Source organism: Anguilla anguilla, chromosome 1 (genome assembly GCF_013347855.1).
Source record: "Anguilla anguilla isolate fAngAng1 chromosome 1, fAngAng1.pri, whole genome shotgun sequence".
NCBI lineage: Eukaryota > Metazoa > Chordata > Actinopteri > Anguilliformes > Anguillidae > Anguilla > Anguilla anguilla.
Genome location: NC_049201.1, coordinates 33,522,952 through 33,543,243, shown reverse-complemented (window position 1 = coordinate 33,543,243; position 20,292 = coordinate 33,522,952). Strand labels below are relative to the sequence as shown.

Genomic DNA, 20,292 nt, shown 5'->3' with positions numbered 1-20,292 from the left:
GAACACTCCTCCAAAAGGCTGGGTCTTCATCCTGGTGATCACCTACAAAATACATTCTGGCTTTTTTATGCCGGTCTTGGTAGGGGCTTCTTCCTTGCGTGACAGCCTTTCAGGCCATGACGATGTATGATTCTCTTAATGGTGGATGTAGATACTTTGGTACCTGATGTCTCCCAACTCTTTCACCAGTTCCTTTGTTGTTGTCTTGGGGTTCAGTTAAACCTTTTGGCCAAAGTTTGTTCAGCACTGGGAGTTAATTTGTGCCTCCTTCCTGAATGATGCAGTGTCTGTGTGGTCCCAAGATTTTTATATTTGCATACAATTGTTTGTACAGATTTTTTCTGAGTTGCTTGGATTTTCTCATGGTATCAAGGGAAAAAAGGCAGTGGCTTTAAAGGCAGGCCCTTAAATACAGCCATAGGTGCCAATTAACTCCTAATTATGACAGATTTCTTTGCTTAATTTCGGTGCTGTCAGCTTCCCATCACACTCTGTTTGAGACACAAAGGTTGTGAGAGTATCTGGCAACCACTCGTGGGGCAGAGTTTTGATCGAGAGAAACCAGCAAGGCGATGTCATGCTTCAGTTTGGGATTGAAGCTCGCCCTTTGTGGATACTATACTGGGATGGAAATAGCATATAGCACCTTTGAAGAAATTGTGCCAGAAACAAAAGGATTTTGTAACATTTTACGTGCTTTATCCGGGAATGTTGCTTTTGTTCACTCTAGAGCTGTGGCAGAAGATTTACGGAGAACTTACGAGGTCCTGATCCAGAAAATTGACTCTGGCTCTGTTCAGACAAGATGCAGACACATAAAATTTCCAGAACATTTATGGATTAAGATGCATGTGTGAAAGTGGATATAATTATTGGCAGTTTAAAGATTAATTTAAATAAAATCTAATTTAAATCTGCAATAAAATTATACTTATTTATATATATGGTGACATTAAAAATCTCGTTATCATACATCATCATGGAGAAAACTAATGATTCTTCATGCACACAAATATGGTCTTTTTAAAATGTTGGTGGATTTCTCTGAGACGTAATATATTCAGCTTGTGGGTAAAATAAAATATATCTCAGTAATGTTGTTGTTTGTTTTCAACAGTCTTTTTATGCATCTATATCAAGGGTGGCAATAATTCTGAATGTTCGTGTGTGTGTGTGTGTGTGATTTTTAAAGGAGTAGAACAGCTGGGATTTCAACCTGAAAGCATCAATTCTTGTTTGCCTCTGATGTCATTGCTTTCTCTTATTCTGCTCTTACTCTCCAGTTGTTTTTGTTGTGTTTCCTGTATATTCTGTACCATGTTTCTCTATTTTGTTTGATGGTTTTTTTCTGACACCATTAAGAGAGACAGTCTGGTTTATAGTATGCCCCTCTCCTTGTTATGCACGACAATAGGGACTGACTGCTTCACTCTCTTCCTGTCAACAGGAGCATCGCTGAGGCGACCTTTGACCCCCACAGAGATGTCTGTGGGAAGATTGCCCTTCCAACAAGCAAAGTAGGACCTCTCCTGTGTTCGTGTGCAGCATTGATATCAGTTGTATCCCTTCCTCTGGAGTTTGCCTTCATGTCTCTGGGCTTTTACTGTGTAATTATCATTTTGCTGTTTCAGCAAAACACCTCAACAACAGCATAGGTTTTTATAAACAATCAAAAGATCTTTTACAAAGGAAAACTTCCTCTTTTTTTAGTGCTTATGCAAAAGTATCAAAATGCATCATAAGAATTTCTGTCCATGCCAGATCTGGTGTATGAGTGCGCTTGTATTTGTGTTAATTCAATTGGTAACTCATTAAAGAGGCCATGACACTTCACTTGTTGTTGATGTTCACTATTTGATTGTAAGAAAACAGGGCTATTCTAAGTAAACTCCAAAGGAAGGCTGAGGTACTGTTGCTAATTCTGTCAAACGTTTCCCTCTGAGAGCAACTATCCACTATATGTGTAATGTGGATTAATATGGATTAACCCCTTAAATCATATGGGCTGGGATAGGTTTATTTGCATTCATTCACTTTTTTATGATTAAATTTTCAATCAGTCTGGTCACATGATATACAGTTTGAAAGCGTTAAAACTCATGATTCTTTCTCTATAAAAGATTTTACAGTACCAATGTTTCTGCGACAATGGTTCTTTATTTTGTAATATGTGGGGTGGCAAAACATGTTAGGGAGACCTCACCTTCTATGCATTTTGGAAATCCACAGACGACATGAATCACTGTAAAGCCTGTGTTTTTATCACAAGGATCACGACAAGGATCCAATTCTCAGTCATTTTTAGTCCAAAAAAGTGCTAACTTGTAGATGCATCAATCGAATGCCCATTGTTTACATAGAAAATCTCCTGAGGAATTATCATGGTTGTCCATTTCGCCATTATAAACTCCTCAAAAGTATTGTGTACATGAAAATGTTATTATCTCCGGTTCAGATAGACTCGCTAAAACAAGTTGAGTCCACCTACAAGCTTCTCGGACAAGTACTGGCCAACCTGTCCTTCAGTATAGCCCCTGGGACTCACTATGTGCCAGCAAGTTCTGCCCAGTACACAGCCAACCAGTGGCAAGATATTATTTGGACTTGTAGAAAACAAACTCCAAAGGGTTACCTTTCAGAAAAGACAAGGATTATGCCTGTAATCATAAGGGTTTGAAGGTTAATTTTATTTTGGGTATGTTAGGCTTGTGTTTGAAAAAGCGTGCGATACAGAAGGGGTTAATGTTGGCAATCTGTGCATGAAATGGGAAGTCTTCTATTCTGTAACATAAATGAATCATCATGCCATTTTGAAGTTTTTTCTTTTGAGCTGCAACTTTAGTACCAGACTACTACAAGGAACCTATTCCTACAACTGTGTCCTGTGCCCATTTCTACAGGCTAAATATTGCTATAGCTAGCTTTCTAATTATAATGATAGCATCTGAGAGGCAATGTGTCAATGGTCTCGAAGGGCAATTGATAGCAAGTTTAAACCAACCTCTGCCACATATGTTTCCACCTTTCAGGAACAGTAAAGTAAGTTCATTGCTACCAGGAGTGCCACAAGAGTGCCTATATAGCTTGTTGTAGATAAGCATACTTAAAGTAATATACCATGTACAGTGAGATTTTGTGTTGTGTATATTACTAGTGAAGCTAAATAACAAAGAGCGATGTAGGCTTAACTTGTACCGGACATGTAGGCATAGAAAAAGACTGAATGCCAGCTTCCTCTCTTTATCAAAGCTCAGGATAGCATAAGGGCTCAGGCTCAGGTATATAGCTAATTTTATAGCCATTTTAGTTATGCAGCGTGGGATCGATGGCCAAACTCTGTATGCCAGAGGTAAACAGGTAGCTGTACTTCAAGCAGACCATCACAAGGAACCTCCATAGGCGTTCATCATACCGAATGTGTAGCTAGCTTCTGTGTGTCCAAGGGATGTCACATAACAAGTCAGTAACCTTCTTATCTTGGGATTGAAAAGTTATCATAAATAGCTAGTTTGCTTACAGCTTAAAAAGGTTCTACCAGAAACCAACAAGCTATCTTGCCTCCTTTTAAAACAAATAGATGGCAGCAATCTTAGCTAGTCAGCTCAGAAGTATGTTTCCAGGTGGCTAATTCAACATATTTTTGGTTCAAGAGCGCATGTGAACCTCAATGTTGGAGGATTTACATGTGCAATAAGTACATTTATAGCGTTGATGTCTGCAGAAATGTACATCTGTGAGTAGAATTATTAATCTTTACATGTAGACAGCAAGCAAAGTGTTGATGTTTGGTGGTATTCAAAATGGACACTTTATTCACTCACATTTTTATGACCTGTGCTTTCATGAAGTTGATGTTTCAGTCAATTAATAAAACAGTGCAACCTGTGATTACTACAGATTTTGCTATAGTTTGGTCTATCAGAGATATAAGCATCATGCTTTACTATGTGCAGATGATTGGTGTGATTTTTTGGTTTGAAGTACAGTAGATATACTTACTGTTGAGCTATGAGAAATCTGAATTTTGTGTGGTTTTTAGATGAGGTCAGAAGGTTGCAAAGGTGTTGTTTTTAAGTAGTGAGTGTGGTCATTCTTGTTGTTTCTGTGGCTAACCCTAAAAATTACTTGGTGATATATACGTATGGGGCATGCATGACCAAATTGTAACCTGGCCTGTGATACTGTGATTTCACATGTGTTGTAAATAATGTGTTTATGTGTAACCTCTGTGAGAGAAGCTAATATGTGCAGTAAATAATATGTGTATGCCAAACCTGTGTGAGACATTATTTACATGTCTGCTGTAAATAAGGTGTGTGTGCGTGTGTGTGTGTGCGCGTTTGCATGTATCTTGGGTTTACTGTATTTCTCTGGGGTCCAGAGCTCAGGGAAGCTGGAGATGGGCTCAGGGAAGGCCAGTGAGAGAGGCGTGGTAAAGCCCCTGGTCAGGCTGGATATGCACAACGGAAGGTAAGAACTCCACCACCCTTAATCTGTATGCCTGAGCCATAGGTCAGTGATGCAAAATTCACCCTTTTCCATTAATCTCTTTTATTTTTTTCTTCTCATCTTTCTCAGATCCCAAGACAGTTTGGGCTCAGAACTGACGCTGCCAGCCAGGATTGAGTTTAGGGACAGCAGTAAGTTCTTTTTTCCCCCTCTAATTCTATCCTTTAAAAGATTTCAGTACAGTTTCAGTTGCCCATACTGTGTCATGCGTGGTGTGGTGCTTACTGAATAGCAAAATAAACAAGGGATTTTTGTGGAATTATACCACAATATTCTACTATCAGTACCTGTGACTAAATATGAAATGAATATGCAATCTTACCATTGGTTTTACCCTTTTAAGATTCAGTGGTCATTTATCGTCCTGAACAATCTGATTGAGAAATTAGCACATAAATAGAAAGTAGGGTAGGTATTTACAACAGCAATGCTCAAAACCTCACTTGCATTTTACGTTCTGAGTAATACGTTATGATTTGATTGATAACTCTTTTATCGTGTAAAGGACAGTACAAGCTTTCCAGTGGTATATAGCATGTTTCATTTGGATTTTATTACAATGTGTGAGAGCCCTGCATATCTGTGTGAGTGGTTGCTTCAGCAGAGAGTTGTGCATTCAACCTTAACATTAGGCAGTAATATGCAAGCACTTGTTGATGCATAATTGTTTTCTTCCTTTGGATTTTAGAACATTTTATTAATTTTGCTAACTCATTAGCATGGTTAAAGCATTTTTTTTCTGGGACTGGAAAACAAAGCATGAAGTCTAGCTAGGATATATATATATATATATATATATGAACAGGTACATATCACAGCTTGTAATATTTCAATTATTTATGTTGTGTCATATTTTTGATATTGTTATATTCACATTGATCATAAGATGCAGCTTTTAGCCTTTGCTACTGCTCAGCACCTTTGTATGGGTTAGCATGGAAGGGAAATGGCATGAAAAATATTCATAAATTTACTGTGTGCTGATATGAGCTAGATAAATGTAAAATGTCCCTTGGAATAATCATAATAGTAACAGGTCGCATCCCCATGCAATAAAAGATTACATACTGTAGAGTACAGAAAAACATACGGGTGTCATGTTTAGGTATGTGTACCACAGTGTGTCAAAATGTTTTTGCTTTATTTTTCTGTGTGATGTCAATGTTGTTAATAAAATGTTTTAACAGTAAGGCTATATATGCAGTGTCAGGGAATTTTTTTTGTGTTTTTACTCAATAGCTCTCTCGTTTGTGAAGACAGCCTTGGTGTGAAATGTGTTTTCATTCCTGTGCATGTAGTCACCTTTCGCAACTTTTCTTTTTGGGAAAAAAAATTCCTACATTATGGTATAATATGAAATCTGGGCCCAATTTTTACTGTTTTTGCTCAATAACTTTCCCAGTTTTCATGATTGAGCCCTGGGATCAACTATTTTCATCCTTAAACCTCAGAAAATCAAGTTAATAGGCTATGCATGTGATGTCATTTAATTTTTATTGTTCATTTGTTTTTTATAGTGCAGCAAGATCCAGACACTTTTTTAAATTTTCTTGAAATAAAAGTTGTTCAGGTGTGTTAAAGCTCGCTGTTATTCACATAGTTATTTAAGCTGAACACACCAAGTTTGAATGAATTAACATCAGTTGTGGTTTTGTGGTCATTCGGTGTAACTGCACTAATATTTATTAGTGCAGTTATATTTATGGCACTAACCAAGACATTTCTCAAGCAAGCAAAGACAATTTGAAGTGAAACTTTCATTGAACTTAATCATTTAAGTTCAATTTCGAAAAACATTTGGGCATAGAAGAACTGCATTGTATTTAAGGTCAAAATCAAGTCGTTCCTTCTGTCCGTGTGGGTTTCCCCTGAGTTCTCTGGTGTCCTCCCACGGCATAAAGACATACAGATTATTATTATTATTATCATCATCATCATTATCATCTTCATCTTATTATTATGCCAGACTTTTTCAAATGTAAACTATAATTTTCACATGTGAAAAGAAAAACATGTGACTTGAAATAGCACAGATGACCTTTTCCTGCCCTCAGGTTACATTATGCTACATTTATTTGGCAGATGATTTTATCCAAAGTGTCGTACAATAAGTGTGTACCGAAGGTTATTGGAGCAACTACAAAACACAGGTCTGATTAGGTACAATACTCAAACAGTTAGTCATAACCATGAACACATTAAGTAAACATTCACACAGTACTGTTCACACAGTAAACATTACTCGCTGATGTAACCCATCAAACTAGGAGGCATGACAAGCTACATCATCAAGATAATGATATAAAGTACAATAATTGCTGAATGGAAGTACATGTAACATCAAAGTGGCACAGTAGGTACATGTGTAGAATGAAAGAGGGGGATTAAAGCGATAAAAATGATCCCAGATTGGGAGTGCCCTGCAGAGTGGTGATAGTTAGTCCAGGTATAGTCTGAAGAGATGAGTCTTCAGACTACAGCGGAAGATGGGCAATGACTGAGAGGTTCGTAGAGGAACAGGGAGTTCGGTTCACCACTGGAGAGTTAGGATGGAGAATCTCTGTGGTTGGGACAAACAAGAACCATTCACCTGGATGGCAGGGGGTTCAAGTCGCCCTGCTGCAGCAGAGCAGATTGGTTGAGCTGTCAGGACTGAAGTGGGGTTGTTTGTGTAGTTCACATATGTACTCTTCACACGTTGGGTATTCACACGTCGTTTTTGGATGCATGTGGCTTTTGAACTCAAGTGATTTTATTGTAAGGGAATTGAGTTCAATTCACAGCGATGCTGTCTATACATTGCTATGCAGTTACAATGCGTGTGGTTGAGATCTCTGAGAGTTTTGTGAATTTGTCATTTAGAATTTGGATTCAACCACCAGGAAAGGTGGAAACATCAAAGAACAACAAGAGTGAGTACAATATTACAAAGATACTGTAGATTAAGCTAATAGTGGTAGAGAAAAATTATTCCATGAGATCAGTGTCCTCTTGTCTTGTCTCAGTGTCTTTGATGTTTTTGATACCTTGAACATCAGTAACAACTAAAGACTTACAGCTTTGGAAAAAGTATAAAGAAATAATAATATGTAAACATCTCCCTAGAACTTGCATTGGGCTATATTGTATGACTTTTTTGCCGCAAAAGAAAGGTTGTGTCATGAAGAAGTCTTAAAGCTATTGAGCAAAAAATAAGAAAAAAAATTATTATGCCCATTGGCAATGGCAATATTAAAGAGTTTTTTTCTTAAAAACAAAAAAAGGCCAAAGGATGGTCTGAAATGAATACAATCGTCCGAAATGAATATGAATTCAATCCCAAACATGACAAGACATCTTCCCCAAGTGTCACTCCCCTCAACTGGCAGACAGACTATAAGGAACCAGAGATCAGCACCATGGACAGCAGCTCTGCCAGAACAACCCAACACCTTGGACAACACTCCACAGCCAGTCGAAGCCCCGGCTTGAGAAGCAAAAGCTGCAACCAGTTGGCCAGAATTTCAGTGACTGATTCACCTGCACCCAATCATTTACGCTCCCTAAAACCAAATGTGCAGGAGAGACTGTGCTACCCAAGTGAGTCAAAGTCACTGGGAAAAGCCCAAGACCATCAGTACTTCCTTGCTTGCCCTTACAGAATTACTGCCTCACCGCTTCCAAAGACACAGCCCTCCAGCCCTTCAGCAGCCACAGCAAGCAATCCACCTCCTCACTCTCTCCCCCATAATTACACTGTGCTATACTGTATATGTTCTATCATGAAAATTGGGAAAGCTATTAATCAAAAACAGTAAAGGACAGGGTTGAAATTTAAATTAATTCCAGGTCTGTGTTTTTACAATAATGGAGCTATTGAGGAAAAATTATAAAAATTGGGCCCTGATTGCATATTTGGCCATTAAACAGGGATTTTCTCCTAAAAAGAAAGGCCGTGATTGAAAGATGACTGCAAGAACAGGGATGAAAATAAAGTTGATCCCAGGGCTGTACTTTGAAAATTTTGGTGCTAATGTGCAAATACAGTAAAAATTGAGCCATGACTGCATGTTTGGCCATAACGTAGGGATTTGTCCCAAAAAGAAAGGTTGTGAAATGTGACTGCATAGACAGGGATGAAAATTAGTTTGTTTTGTCGTGTCTATGTCTGAATGTTAGAGGACCACAATGGAAATCAGCCTGGTGGCTTTCTTGTATTTCTGTTCTCTACTATTTTTAAAGGATTATGGTATGCTATGCAGTCTTATGAAATCTCGTCACCAAGTCACTGTGATGTCACCCATTGACTCTTCATGGGCTTGGTGACAAGCATTTTGAAGCCCGTGAAGTGCACTTTGTGGGCGCCGCCATGTTGTACAAATTGGAGCCAGAGAGTGTGCAGTAGTGAAAATTGGGACCTTTATATGAGCATGAAGTTCGGTCATCCACTAAGTGCGTGAGATATGGTGACTCGGCAGTGATGCAAACTGTCCCTGATTATTACGATCTTGTTTAAATAACACAATAACCTAACGGGAATTAGGCGGAAATTATTTACTTCGTACTTTGACCGTGTTGTTACCATTCACTTACATTGAAACAGGTGGCTAAAACACCTACAGTATACTAGAGCCAACTGCACTGGGGCTAGTGACCAGGAAGTGAGCTTCAAAATTGCTGCACCGGGTTTTGGACTGGCTACATCATCACTAGGAAGTAAACACACATGTACAGCAGTTAGCCAGCTGCCACTACAATACAGACATGGCAAAGATGTACTCTTTGATATGTAAGTATTATTGTTTGAAATATTTCAATTATGTATGTTATTTTTTCCACTCCACATTTGCCTTTGCCATATTTTTATATTTTTATATTCATATTGGTCATAATCAACAACTGTTAGCCATTGCTAATAATGCTGAGAGCTGATGGTTAATCATTGTTATTGTAGTGGCTCCTGGTGGTCAGCTTTGGCAGAATTCCTACCACTCAGAATGAAATTGATTGTCTTTCAAGACGTTAGCGCAATTTTATGAGAGGCCGTTTAGGCCATACATCATACTTCCTTTCACAAACCCCATCATACTCTCTCACACACACCACTATACCCTCTCACATACACCATCATACTGTCTCACAAATACCATTATACTCTCTCATACACATCATTATACTCTCTCACATACACCATTATACTCTCACACATACCATTATATTCTCTCACATACACCATTATACTCTCTCACACACACCATTATACTCTCTCACATACAGCATCATACGCTCACATACACCATTATACTGTCTTACACACATCATTATACTCTCTCAGAGCACACCACCATAGAGAATAGTAGTGTCTGAGAGAGAATGATTGTATGTGTGAGAGACTATAGTAGTATGTGTGACAGAGTATGATTGTTAGTATTCGAGAGAATAGTAGTATGTGTGAGAGTTTGATTGCATGTGTGAGAGAATTGTAATGTGTGAGAGAGTTTGATAGTCTGTGTGTGAGAGAATACTAGTATGTGTGAGAGAGTTTGATTGTCAGTATGCAAGAGAATGGCAGTATGTGTGAGAGTATGATTGTCTGTGTACGAGAGATTGTATGTGTAAAAGAGGACAGTAGTGTGTGTGTAAGAGAGAATACTAGTATGTGTGAGAGTTTGATTGAGAAACAGAAGGTAGTTTGACAGTTTCTATCATCAGTTCCTGATTGGCTTACAGCCTTTTCACAGACAAGGCCTGCCCCCTCTCAGCGGCACCTCCACCGACAGGGAGCATTTAAATTAAGCTAGTTTTAATAAGACAGCTAGTTTAAATAACACTTTAAAATCGCTGGTGTATGACGCTGGAGAAGTACCAAAAATCAGACTGCCGAGAGGCCGGCGGTGGCTATATCCTAACCAAAGCCAGTTACTGGTCTAACTGCTGATATTCCGGTGCTGGTAAGCAAGACCAGTGGTGGTCATAAGCGGCTTGTCAAATTTAAATATTTACATGTCCGTTTATGCCATTAAAACTAAAATGCTTGCTTCAATTACAGTTCAGACACTGAGGGATGCCAGGGTACACTACTTACATTTTGCTTCATAGATCTTTAGTACTTCAGCATATTACCCTCAGATTTTGGCAAGAATGTTGTCAGATGTGGTCAAGAAGTTTCTGACCCAGGAAATGTGTAGCTCTACCAGTTTTACATTTGTGACTCTCAGTCCAGAATTTTCTCCAAGATTTCTTTGTATTTGTGACACTTCCTTTGTACCTAAATTATGAAAATATACTACACTAACTTAATACTGGTTTAAAAAAATGGTATGGCTGTCCTGCTTCATTTAAGCCATTTTCTAAGTCTGTGTGATACCTACATCTAGAAATACTGTATAAGTCCTTAAATAGACCGCCCCCAAAATGGATGAGGATTGCCCTGATTTGGCATATGCATGAATGGGTTAATCTGAATATAATATTTGCTTTTCTTAGCTCTCCAAACTATTACGTTTTGGGATAACATTATTTGGCTTGATTGTTAGCTACAGTTGAGGCCAAAAGTTTACATATACCTAGGCTTAAAGGAGTACCATGGTGATTTTCACACTTTCTCGGTTTTATGTGCTATTTGCACAAGAGGCATTGAAGAAACACAACGAGCAAAGTATTAAATATGTCCGTTCTGTATTTTTTGAGAAATATGCGTTTTAAATTCATCGTCCTATTTTCAACCGGTTGAGAAAGTTGTCATTTTGCTACGTCACGAATACAGTAACCACTCCCATTTCCACGCCCCGTAAAGAAATCTGACAGGACACACCGTCCTGTTGTTCAGACAATGCAAATATTTGACTAACGTTAGGTTCACTTATATTAGAGTGCCTTTAGATTATTTCTGGTTATATTCATTTAGCTAGCTAGCTAACGTTAGCTAGCTAGGAGGTTTGCTTTCATAAGGCAATGTTATCGATAACGTTAGCTTTCTAGTTTGCTTTTATGAGGACGTTATAGTTGTGCTTTTATCTTAACTTATCTTAACTAGCTAGATAGCAAAAATTATAATTGGATATAAGTCAACGTCCTTACCTTAGCTATCTATCGATATTTGATATACTACTAAGCTAGCTAGCTTGTGAAAATTCAGTCTCCCAAAGAGAGAGCGTATCATGGGGGTAGCTATGGTAACGGGGCACGGTCTGTCAATCATAGCTAACTGACGGTTCTCATTACCACGCCCAGACGGTTCGGGTGAATTTTTATAGTGGGAAATTTAGGCTTAGAAAAATACGTTTTAAAGTACATTGAAATGACTGAAGAATAAAAAAATTATGCACATTTGTTTTGTTGTTGCCTGAAGACAACTGGGAAGTGTCACGTTCAACCACCATGGTACTCCTTTAAGACATTCAAACTCAATTTTTCACAACTCCCCACATTTCATGTAGCCATACATTTCCTGTGTTAAGTCAATTAGGGTATCTATTTTATTTCCATAAGAGGTAATTTCAAAATAATAGCTAAGAACCACTATGCTAACACTGCACTGGGTATGCTAACAATGGCCCTAGGCCTATTAGTTAGCCCCCAAATGCACAATACATATATACATATAACACTTAAATAATTGATATGTTACAAGCAGTAATGCCTACATCTTCTCCATATTCATATGTATCCTGGCTAGACTTCATGCTTCCGCCTTCTGATCCATTCCCCAGAGAATTTGCTCTAGCCATGAGTTGGCAAAATTAATAAAACACCTACCCCTGCTTTCTATTTGTGAATAACCTCTAAATCTTGAAAGGGACTTCTTTCTGTGTAACACCAAGGGTACGATTGTATATTTATTCAGTATTTAGTTGCAGATATTGAAAGTAGAATGATATGGTATAATTCCACAAAAGTACTTTTTTTTTTTTAGCTATTCAGTGAGAAGCATTTTTCACTACTGTATTGGCATACCTTTGGGCTATTGCTAGCTTTATCTTGTTGCTGTGACACAATACAAATTTTTGGCGGTGTAAGGAATATTCCTTATGAACTTCCAGATACATGCTATTTCCAGTGTTTCATGTTCGGGGGGTATAACTGCAGATGAGACTGCAGGGAGGGTGTTCTTGTTAAATATGACCATGGCATCTAGTTTAATGAAGAAAAAATGAATGATAGCCTATTAAGATAAAAAGTTTACAAAATGATAAATGCAGTGTGGTTATGTTACTGTAAACATGTTTATGGTGTTTCCAAACATGCATGGACAAAACGTTTGGCTTGTACATAATTTTGACTCAGAACTGCTAAACACCACAAGAACTCCTTGTGGGTGTACGCCGTGTTCAGTAAGTTGGTTACAAAATGTTTATTTATCAATGTGAAACAGCTGATAAATAAACAGACAGCTGTCATTTTCAATACAGAGCACTGCCTAATATGTTTGCAGAAACAATATGAACATACCCATGCACAGCAAAAACACATTATTAAAGGAGCTGTCTAAAAAAGAAACGATACTATGAAGTTACTTGCTTATGCATATTTTTTATTTATTTATTAAGTAGCCTTTGCCAAAATTACAAATAAAATTATATTTAATTCACTGTTTTTTATATTAGGGCCTACTAGCACTTCATTTTATCCAAAACATTTTAAGAATTTGAAAGTTGTCTTTGATCTATGTGATGATTTGAGTTGAGAATTTCAAATAGCCTAAGCTATACTGACTGATTTGGTTGCTTAATTGGTTCAGGTACCATTACATTACATTACATTATATTACATTACAGGCATTTGTCAGACGCTCTTACCCAGAGCGACGTACAACAAAGTGTATAACCAAGACCAGGAACAAGTGTGTTGAAAACCCGAGAGGGAAGTACAGTTCCAAGTGCAGGGAACGACCGCATAGTTTAACTTGGACCCTGTAGGTTAATCTGATTAACACAACAAAAACAGCAACAAAGCAGTCTATGCAAATAAAACAAGCAATAGTTGAGTAGGCACAAGTGCAATAACTATGTCAACTAAGATAAACAGCTTACCTAGCTACAACCGTAAGATTACAAAGTCAATTAAAGCCGCAAGCGGCGTTGGGAGGGGTCCAAGCATTGGCACCATCGCGCCCCCTATGGAGCGATTTTAAAATGGCTTTGTCCTCATGATCATATGCCTTCACCCAACATATCTACTGAATATCACGATGATCGTATAAAATATTGATGACTTATGGCCAATTTTGTGCTAAGAGACTCTGTCGGATGACTTAGTTACGTCGCCATGGATATGTCCTGGCCGCTTCCCGTCAAGGCCTGTACTATGTCATAACACTTAGATGGCATGTCGTAACACTTAGATGGTCCGGTGTGTATGCACAGCTGCAGTGTTTCTGCGCCGCAACTAAAAAAGGCGTCATACTAGTGTTGTCACGATACCAAAATTGTTACTTTGATACTGATACCAGGTTTAGTATTACGATACTCAATACTGAAATGATACTTGAAACTTAAACGATGCTAATTCGATACTCGGTACCTAACGATACTGAAATTACCTTAATAGATCAGAAACGTAATGTCCACAAGGGTTGACCTCATTTTCGAATTCATGGTTTATTAACAACCTGGTTCATTAACAACCTTTAAGTTGAAGCCTCTTCAACATATTAATATGCATAGGCCTATAGTGTTACAACACTGAACAATAGAAAAATATGTTAAAAATATTTCAAAAATTAAACAGTTGTAAACTAAAAAATCTTTAAAACAGGTCTTTCACCTTTAAATAGATTTAAAAACAGCATATTTTAATAACAATACAGCATCTATCTATAATAAAATATTTCCAAATTGGAACACCTATTGCTACTGAAGTGAACTAAGTCAAAGCTTGCGCTGTATGAGGGAAGTGAATGCACAAGCGCAGGTCACCTCACTTGGCAACCTTAGTTGCTACTGCCATCTAGCGAAGATTCTGACAAACTACACTTTTCATCCTCTAAATCAATAATGCGGGAGACACATTTCCCTGGCTTTTACATTTGACGCAGAACTACCGAACGTCAGAAAATTCAAATACGAAACCGTTTTTTTTTTTTTAAGTACCGAGAAAGTGCTGAAGTTTTGGTATACCGTGCAACACTACGTCAGACACATATTCCAATCCATTGCTCAGTTTAGCAGAGAATGCACATTTCAGAGCGCCACAGAGACAGATAGAATAATAACACATGAATGCACATTTCAAATAATAAATACGAAATTGAGAAAAAACGGAAAAAAAACGTAATATCAACTCGCGAACTGCGTGCTGAGCGCAAAGCAGCCTACCGTTTTATTTATTTAGACATTGGCAGATAAGAAAAATTTTGGTTACGTTGACCTATAAAACGCTATTCCAAAAGCAAAATCAGACATGTTATACATCGTTAGAAAGCTTATACTCTCACCTACTGAATAAATGAATTGTCAATCAAGCCAAATTGCCCTAAAAAGGGCGACAACGCCGTAAGCAACAGGTGTGGTATTACGCACAGCTGTTTTTGAAGGTAGCAGACATTTCACAAACGGATTATCCAAGACAATATGACCGCTCTGTCGCAAAAGGGACATCTCTATGCGTAAAACCAATGGTAAGATTGTATATTTACTAAATGCGTAGTCCCAGATATTGACTGTATAATGACATGGTATAATTAAAAAAAAAAAACGTCGTCTCGTTTATTTCGTTATTCAGTGAGCAGCGTTTTCACTGCTGTATTGGCATATTTTAGAGCTAATGTCGGGTTTATCTTGTTGCTACGGAATATTACATTACATTACAGGCATTTGGCAGACGCTCATATCCAGAGCGACGTACAACAAAGTTTATAATCATAATCGGGAACAAGTGTGTCGAAAACCCTAGAGGGCAGTAGCCTACCGTTCCAAGTGCAGGGAGCAACCGCATAGTTCAACTTGGACCCTGTAGGTTAAACTGGTTAACACTAACACGAACAAGAACAGCAACAACGCAGTCTATGCAAAAATACAAGCAATAGTTAAGACGAGTGCATTAACTAAGTCACCTACGAAACAGCTAACTAGTTACAACCCTAACCTTACAGTCAATTTAGAGATTAAATTGAGAATACGATTTCTCTCAGCATAATGACGGATTTAAAGAGTAAACGAACTCACCCGTTATTGTCTTCAAATGGATCCACGTCAAAGAAAAGTAATGATTCATCCTCTTAAAGCTTTACCGTAGCGTATTATTTATTTAGACATTGGCAGAGTACAGCATAAATTGCGTCTTTTGTGAATATTCAATGTTAGAAATTGCAGCGAGAAACTGCAGCTGTAGACACAAGATAGTCTGATATCTTATGGTAGCAACGAAACGAAGCGGACTATATATGTATTAGGCTATCGTCATTGTTTCATTATACCAGCGTGTTTTCGCGCGTTTGCACAGAAACTCAGAACCTATCAATAAAATGGTTTAGCTGTTTCTCAGCATAATGACAGATTCAAAGACTAAACTCACCCGATACTGTCTTCAAATAATGTCTGGCACTGTCTTCCACTGCTTCCCCGACGTTCAGACCGTCCCCTCACTGATAAAAACTAGACCCTACGGCGTCGGATTATTTGCGTCGCCATGGATGTCGCTTGCCGTAAAGAAGTTTACTAGATGTCGTAACCGTTTAGATTTGGAGCCACAGCTCTTCCGCACCCCACGTAATAAAAACGGCCAAATGGCGGGCAAACCATATGGCGGACATAGGTGGTCCCAATAGTAAAGTTATAGAGCACATTCAGATGCATCGGTCGATGAAGTTTTGTGTTGATCGGACTTACGGTGTGGCAGTTATGGCCTTTAAAAGTATGACCCTTTGTTATAGCGCCACCATCTGGTCGACATAGGTGATTTTTCGTGCCTGAGTAGTGGGGGGCGATAGGAACCCACCTACCAAATTTGGTTGGTCTACAACTTATGATTGCTGAGCCTCAGATATTTTAGCGGAGAAAACTTCCACGCCCAACTAAAAAGTCTAAATGGCGGGCAAACAATATGGCGGACATAGGTGGTGCCAATGGCAAAGTTGTAGAGCACGTTCAGATGCATAGGTTGATGAAGTTTTGTGTTGATCTAACTTATGGTGTGGCAGTTATGGCCTTTTATGCAAAACCCTTTGTTATAGCGCCACCATCTGGCCGACATAGATGATTTTTAGTGCCTGAGTAGTGGGGGGCCATAGGAACCCACCTGCCGAATTTGGTTGCCCTAGGACTTATGGTTGCTGAGCCTCAGACACTTTTAGCGGAGAAAAATAAGAATAATAATAATCCTAACAGATACAATAGGGTTCCACCAGCTTCGCTGCTTGGACCCCTAATAATCCTAACAGATACAATAGGGTTCCACCAGCTTCGCTGCTTGGACCCCTAATAATAATAATCCTAACAGATACAATAGGGTTCCACCAGCTTCGCTGCTTGGACCCCTAATAATCCTAACAGATACAATAGGGTTCCACCAGCTTCGCTGCTTGGACCCCTAATAATAATAATCCTAACAGATACAATAGGGTTCCACCAGCTTCGCTGCTTGGACCCCTAATTAGAGACTACAGGGAGGTAGGGAGGGATGGGGAGAGGTGTAGCCTGAAGAGGTGAGTCTTCAGTAGTCGTTTGAAGGTGGTCAGGGTCTCAGCTGTTCTGACTTCCACGGGAAGGTCATTCCACCATTGTGAAGCCAAAACAGACAGGAGACGTGACGGGGAAGCGCAAATGCGAAAAGGGGGAGGTGCCAGGCGTCCTGAGGTAGCGGTACGGAGGGGTCTGCCTGGCATGTAGGGTTTGAAGATCTTGTGGAGGTATGCTGGGGCTGATCCCTTGACTGCCTGGTATGCTAGGACCAATGTTTTGAATTTGATGCGAGCCATAACGTGCAGCCAGTGGAGGGTAGTGAGCAGGGGGGGGGGTGACCTGGGAGTGTCTGGGAAGGTTGAAGACCAGACGAGCTGCAGCATTCTGAATGAGTTGCAGGGTCTGATGGCAGATGCCGTTAGGCCAGCCAGAAGACAGTTGTTGTAGTTCAGGCGGGATAGTACCATTGCTTGGACCAGGAGCTGGGTTGAGTAGGTGGTGAGAAAGTGGCGGATTCTCCGGATGTTGTACAGGAAGAATCTGCTGCGATGTTCTTGGAGAGGGACAGCCTGTTGTCCATCACCACTCCGAGATTCTTGGCACAGGGTGATGACATCACTAAGGTGTCCCCTAGGGAAATGGAAAAATCAAGGAGGGGAGAGGTTAGAGCAGGAATGAAGATTAGCTCCGTCTTACCCGGGTTAAGCTTCAGGTGGTCATTGTCCATCCAGCTCTGGATGTCCCTCAGGCAGGTGGAGATGCGGGCGGGGACTTGTGTGTCCGATGGGGAGAAGGAGAGAAAGAGTTGTGTGTCGTCAGCATAGCAGTGATAGGACAAGCCATGGGCAGAGATTACAGGGCCAAGGGATCTGGTGTATAAGGAGAAGAGAAGGGGACTGAGCCCTGGGGAACTCCCGTGGCAAGGGGGCGGGGCGGCGATAATCTACCAGCCCAGGCAACCTGGAAGGAGCGATCGGAGAGATAGGACTCAATCCAGTCAAGGACTGTGCCGCAGATCCCTGTTGCTGCCAGGGAGGACAGGAGGATGGAGTGCTCCACAGTGTCGAAAGCAGCTGAGTGATCTAGCAGAATCAGGACAGAGGAGAGGGAGGCTGCTCGTGCGGCATAAAGTGACTCACTGACAGAGAGGAGTGCAGTCTCTGTTGAGTGGCCAGGCCTGAAGCTGGACTGGTGGGGGTCGAGCAGGTTATTCTGAGAGAAGAAAGCGGAGAGTTGGTTAGATGCAGCTTGTTCAAGCGTTTTGGATAGAAAAGGAAGGAGAGATACCAGCCGGTAGTTCTGGCTGACAGAGGGGTCTAGTGTGGGCTTCTTCAGCAGCGGGGTGATGTGGGCCCTCTTTAAGGATGAGGGGAAACATCTGGAAGACAGGCAGGAGTTCACAAGGGAGGTGACAAATTGGAGGATATTAGGTGTGATTGCCTGGAGGAGAGATGAGGGGATAGGGTCGAGAGCACAGGTGGTAGGGCGGTGGAAGAGCAGGAGCTGGGAAACGTCAGAGTCTGTGAGGGGAGAGAATGTGGAGAAACAGGGGAGGGCACAGAGGGGGCGGAGGGCACAGGGGGGGCGGAGGGCGCAGAGGGACCAGAGGGGGCGGAGGGGGCAAAGGAGCTGCAGATGTCTGCAATCTTCTCATCAAAGAATGCTGCAAAGTCATCTGCAGTGAAGGAGGACTGAGGTGGGGGAGGAGGCATGCTGAGGAGAGAGGAGAAAATAGAGAACAGTTGACGAGGGTTAGAAATGGAGTTATGATTTTTGGTTTGATAGAAATTTGCCTTAGCGGTAGTGACAGCAGAAGAAAATGCTGTCAGGAGAGACTGATAGGCTGAAAGGTCGGATGGGTCCCTGGATTTCCCCCACTTCCTCTCAGCAGCACGGAGGCTGGCCCTGGAGGTGCATAGGGTGTCAGACATCCATGGACTGGGAGGGGATGAGCGTGCTGGCCTAGGGACAAGAGGACAGAGAGAGTCGAGTGCTGAGGAGAGAGATGAAATTAGGGTGGAGGATGCGGAGTCAGTGGGGAGTTTGGAGAATGATTGAAGGGGGAGGAGGGAAGCAGTGACTTTGGGAGTGAGAGAAGAGGGTGAGAGGGAGCGGAGGTTATGATGAACAGTGACAGTGGGGGTGGGAGGAGGAGAGGGAGGATGGGGAGCAAGAGGGAGGGAGAAGGAGATGAAGTGGTGATCAGATGTATGCAGAGGGTTAACCGTGAGATTGGAGCTGGAGCAGTTCCTCAGGAATATCTGATCTAGGAGGTTGCCTGCCTTGTGGGTTGGGGGAGAGTGTTGCAGGGAGAGGTTGAAGGAGTGGAGTAGTGGTAGGAAGGCAGCAGACTGTGAGGCCTCTAGGTGGATGTTGAAATCTCCCAGGAGGATCAGCGGGGTGCCGTCCTCAGGGAAGGAGCTGAGCAGGGTGTCTAGCTCCTCCAGGAAACTTCCTAGGGGCCCCAGAGGACGATAAATAACAACAATATAGAGGTTAGTAGAGTAGGTGATAGAGACAGGTGATATTAAAAAGTAGATATAGACAGGTCGGAGAGGGGGAGAACAGAGAATTTCCAAGTGGGGGAGATCAACAAACCAGTGGGAGAAGGAGTAGGAGGACAAGAAGGCAGCAGGAGTACAGAGTTTCCTGGTGTGGTCCAGGTCTCTGTGAGGGCAAGGAACTGAAGGGATAGGAGGGAGGCATAGGCGGAAATGAAGTCAGCCTTGCGCGTAGCAGACTGGCAGTTCCATAGCCCCCCGTGACCGTGAAGTTCTCACAGGGGGTCAGTGGGGGGTAGCAGAGGTTGGAGAGGTTCCGTTGTCGAAGGGGGCCACGTCGCTGGAAGCGCCTTCTGGGGGGGAGAGAGCAGACTGGAATGGGAAGCTGGCACATAGAACTGAGAGCTAGCGTTGCTCCGAGTGCACCTAATTAACAATTGGAAACCTGATTCAAATAACGCGCTGATTACTTTAATTCTGTCAGAGTGCCTACTAATTATCACATACAATAAGGCCAAGTAGCCAATATATCAATTCTAAGCATCAAAAATCGCCAGATAGTTACCTAACACAATGAAGAGTTAACACAAGGAAACCACAAGGAAAAGTTTAAATCTAACGCGGTACGTAATTACCAAAAGAAACCAGATACTTCACCAACTCTAGTGGGACGGATTTCACCA

General features: G+C 40.8%; 1 protein-coding gene across 11 annotated transcripts in view; it reads left to right on the top strand.

Annotated features, from left to right (window-relative positions):
- The window catches only part of LOC118234553 (afadin-like), a 210,204-nt gene that overhangs the window by 92,672 nt on the left and 97,240 nt on the right, over positions 1 to 20,292 (top strand). For all 11 annotated transcript variants that reach the window (XM_035431235.1, XM_035431224.1, XM_035431207.1 and 8 more), the window contains 3 exons: positions 1,448 to 1,517; positions 4,382 to 4,470; positions 4,579 to 4,640. In XM_035431235.1, the coding sequence (XP_035287126.1) occupies positions 1,448 to 1,517; positions 4,382 to 4,470; positions 4,579 to 4,640 (221 nt within the window). The remainder of the gene's footprint in view (positions 1 to 1,447; positions 1,518 to 4,381; positions 4,471 to 4,578; positions 4,641 to 20,292) is intronic.